Source organism: Vigna radiata, chromosome 7, assembly GCF_000741045.1.
Source record: "Vigna radiata var. radiata cultivar VC1973A chromosome 7, Vradiata_ver6, whole genome shotgun sequence".
NCBI lineage: Eukaryota > Viridiplantae > Streptophyta > Magnoliopsida > Fabales > Fabaceae > Vigna > Vigna radiata.
Window position 1 is genome coordinate 17240147 of NC_028357.1, and position 4003 is coordinate 17244149.

At 44.8% G+C, this 4003-nt stretch overlaps 1 protein-coding gene across 1 annotated transcript in view; it reads right to left on the minus strand.

Moving 5' to 3' along the window:
• The window catches only part of LOC111241954 (DNA (cytosine-5)-methyltransferase 1B-like), an 11742-nt gene that overhangs the window by 6112 nt on the left and 1627 nt on the right, over nt 1–4003 (minus strand). The window contains exons 3-4 of the mRNA XM_022782738.1: nt 538–675; nt 243–461 (exon numbers count right to left, since the gene is read on the minus strand). Of these exons, the coding sequence (XP_022638459.1) occupies nt 243–461; nt 538–675 (357 nt within the window). The remainder of the gene's footprint in view (nt 1–242; nt 462–537; nt 676–4003) is intronic.

Genomic DNA, 4003 nt, shown 5'->3' on the forward strand with positions numbered 1-4003 from the left:
ACGTACGTTCGGAAATCAGAAGAAGCGGGCGGAAAGACAGAAGACGACGTCATCGAGGTTAGTCCTTCGGTCCCAGTAAATTTATACCGAAACATAGGTATTAAGGATTATTATGCTCACTAGTTAATTTCTAGACATTTCTATTAAAACTTAACGAAAATTATCCGTAACAATTCAAAACTAACACAAATTTGAATTTGTTAGGATCCCACTTCTTATCAAAACTAGACTTGTGAACTTACTTGAGATCGAGCACACTCACGAACAGTAACAATCCTATCTTGGTCAGGGTGGAAGCACATTCCAACCTTCCCCATTGGCTGAGGGTCTGTAATGGAAGTTGGGAAATTCCCTTGCCAANCCAACCTACCAAATAGTCCCTTCCATTGATTGTGTCGCTTAGCCGTGTTGGGCAAGCACCATGGTATCAAATCAACAACTTGTCCATTAGACAATGTTACCTTCATTTCATTAGGTTTCACAAATTAGAAAGTTCACAAATTGTTATGGTAAAAGTTCACAAGAATTTAGCTCAACCTTTTCCTCTAGAAGATCACGCCAATCAGCACCTGGCATCTTGGGAATTTTCTGGCATCGAATCAAGTTCAATTCGTTCATCTCCTTGGAAATATGATCAGTCAAGACAACCATTTCACAACGAATCTTCTTTTGAAACTGTTTTGGATGGGAACCAAGACACTAATCGCCTATGGATTACGATGACACGCTAGACTTCTTTAATCGAGTGTTTCTGGATTCTTATCTCTCTTTACTTGAACGGCTGCAACCTGCACGTTAGCACTCCGACGATCAAGTCAGCAGGGTTACAGCTATGATATCAAAGTAATGAGTAAAAATCCAACCCCTTACCTGACTGCTTACTCTCCTATTTATAGGTGATAAGTTTGGATATGGACGGTAAGATATGGGTTGTAATTGCCTGCATAGTGGCCCATGATCCATGAGATTTTCCTGCAACTGTCCGTGTTCAGAGGTCCATGATCCCATGGAACTCGCCCCACAACGCGACTGCTGATCACATGCCCTGGTATTTCGGCGGGACTTTCGCCCTAATTTGTGCTCACATCTCCATATTTCAGCGTTGCATCACTTTTTCTGTTATGGCAGACTCCTTTCTCATGCCCCGATCATACTGTCGACTGTCCCGACCATCCCGTCGGTGTGACCGATCTTCTCAGCTATTCTAACTCTTTCATTGCTAACGCCCTCCTCTTGCTAACGCCCTCTCCTACCGCACTAGGGAACCCGATCACATTGCCGGTATGATCGATCATACTACCGGTGTGACCGATCACTCCAATATGTCCGGTTACCCTATCGTACATAGGCCCCCCAAGCCCCAAGCGTTTGCAAAACGCGAAGGGGTTTACAAGTTTTGGCTTCCCGCTAACATTTGAATTTGAAACTGCAAACCACCAGAGCCCTACGATGAGCATGAGACCAACGGTCTAGATTGATTCGTCAGTTTTCTGCATAGAAATTCGAACCGTCGTAAGCTTAGCACCGTCAGATCATACTGTCATGAACGGCTGGGATTGGAGCTCGAAACCGCTTTTTGCGGCTATAAATAGCGAGGTGGTCCCTGCCCATTTGTGTGCTTCTGCGTTGCTCTGCTCGCGCTTCCCGACCCAACTCTCTGTCAGCTCGATCGTCCTTCCAGGTACATGTCTCTATCTTCTCAATCATCTAATAGGTCTAGGAGGGAAGGGCGGGGGTATGATGATGATGGGGGAAGCACCCCTTCGTCATCTGGGTCTACTTCCGATACTTCTTCCCGTTCGTCCGGGAATAGCGTAGCTTTTAATTATGACAATTCACGTATGTGGACATCCGTCCTTCCTCCGCCCGTAGTACAAGGATACGACTGGGCTCCTCATGAGGTTAAGAACTATACTCCATACTTTATTTCTACCGCCTCCCTTAGGCATTTGCTAGAGAAAGTAAATATCTTAGGTACTCTTAGGGACATAGATGATTACACATTCGTAGTTTGCTGAACTAATGAGCGAGCCTGTCATGGTCGAGAGGGTTTTCCGACCGACTTCTTCTATGCATATATTACCTTATTTCGCGATCTGGGCGTTAGGTTACCCTTTTCTGAGTTTCAAATGGGAGTGTTGAGAGAGCTGAACATTAGTCCCGTTTAGCTTCAGCCGAACGGATGGGCTGTCATGCAAGCCTTCAGCGTGTTGTGTGATGGCCTGGTACTCACACCAACCCCGAAATCTTTTCTTCATTTCTTTCGTGCTTTACCCAACCCCAACCCATCCTGGATATCTTTAATTCCTGCAAAGGATAAACAATTATTTTCTCCTTTCAATTCCTCATATAAGGAATTTAAGTCCAACTTCTGCAAAATAGCCATCCGAGATACCGGTCGGTCAAAATACTTTTTTGACAATGGCCAACCAAAATTCCCATTNTATTGGACCGAAAATCCCAACAGAGTAGACTCCTGGCCGAAAACAGATATGACCGAAGCTGAACTGGATGTGATAAGCCAAGTTGACTTATTACCAAGGAAGACCTCGTCCCGTAGATTAATTGAACTGATCGGGACAGATGACGACACCTTAAGGAGTAGAGTATTCGGTAAGATTATGTACCATTCCTATGACCGAACGGTTCTTATTAACTTGTCTAAATTGCCTTCTGTATTGCAGATTTGTTCAGCGGGATGGAACAACATGAAGCTTTTGCGCGCCTGATGGCCCGTAAGAAAAAATTGGTGAAGGCTGGAGAAGGAACATCAATGGCTTCACCTGTCGGTGGATCAACTGGAGGTGTTCCTCCTATTACCGATCTTGAAGCTGTGGAAGATGTGAAGGTGGTTCAACCACCCCCGAAAAAGACCAAGCAGAAAAGGAAAGCAAGTGAAAAAACTCCCTCTCCCCCGAAAAGACAAAAGGTGAAGGGTCCCTTGCTGACCGGCCCATTAGACCCGAAAGTGCATGTAGCCGATCGGGTTCAGTTCAACCTGAGCCCTGAAGAACGAGCCCCCTTCAAAAACATGACCCCCAGTGAAGCGTACAACATGGGTTACGAGCTTATGATGCGCGCAGGCGTGTGCATGAATTACGCTGCTGGGACCACTAAGCCTTTACTAGTGGTCGAATTGGAAGCCGCAAATCAGAAAGTGGCTGATCTAAAGAAAGATAACGATGCTCTGACCGCCCGTGTGGAAGAACTAACTAAATCTGCTGAGGATGCTCGGGCTAAAGCTAAGACTGCCTTGGAGAATTCTCAGAAGGAAATATCATCCTTGCGCTCGTCCATTGATACACCGGAAGCTACTGTGAAAAAGGTTAAGACAACCAATGCTGAACTGCTGAAGGATAAGGATGCTGTTACTGTTGAGCGAGACCTCTTGTTGGCAGAGAAAGCGTCTTTGGAAGACCAAGTTTGTCAAGAGCGTGAATTAGGGTTTCAGCAAGGAATAGGGCAATGTCACCACTTTTTCAACACTCCACTTGAGCATCCAGATTTTGACATAATGAAGGTGTTAGTGAATGGGGCTCTCGTTGACCTTTGCGGTTCGGCTTCTCCGGCTAACGAACAGACTCCACCCGACCAGTCAATTGTTGCACCTGACAACACTAAGCCCCTTTAAGCAAATGTTTTAAGTACTGCTGTAAAAAACTCTGTTACCTTGACCGTGTGTACGTCTTTTGTATGGATCGTAACTGTCAGTAGTTAAGTACTTGAACAATTGTGTGCGATTGCGTTTTGTATGAAGTACCATGTTGCCTTCTATGTTACTCTATTTGCTACTGCTTTGTTATTCGGTTGTCGAGATTTAGGAATTGCTAAGTATGAATGAAAGTAACTTAGCTGATTTTCGTAAATTTCTCTTTTCTTCTCGCCCGATCGGGGACCAATTATATGAATTACAAACAATGAAGTTAATTATCTAACTTCACCCGTTCCCCCCTTCGGATCACCCGATCGGAAGTCAATTATCTGACTTACAAACAATGAAGTT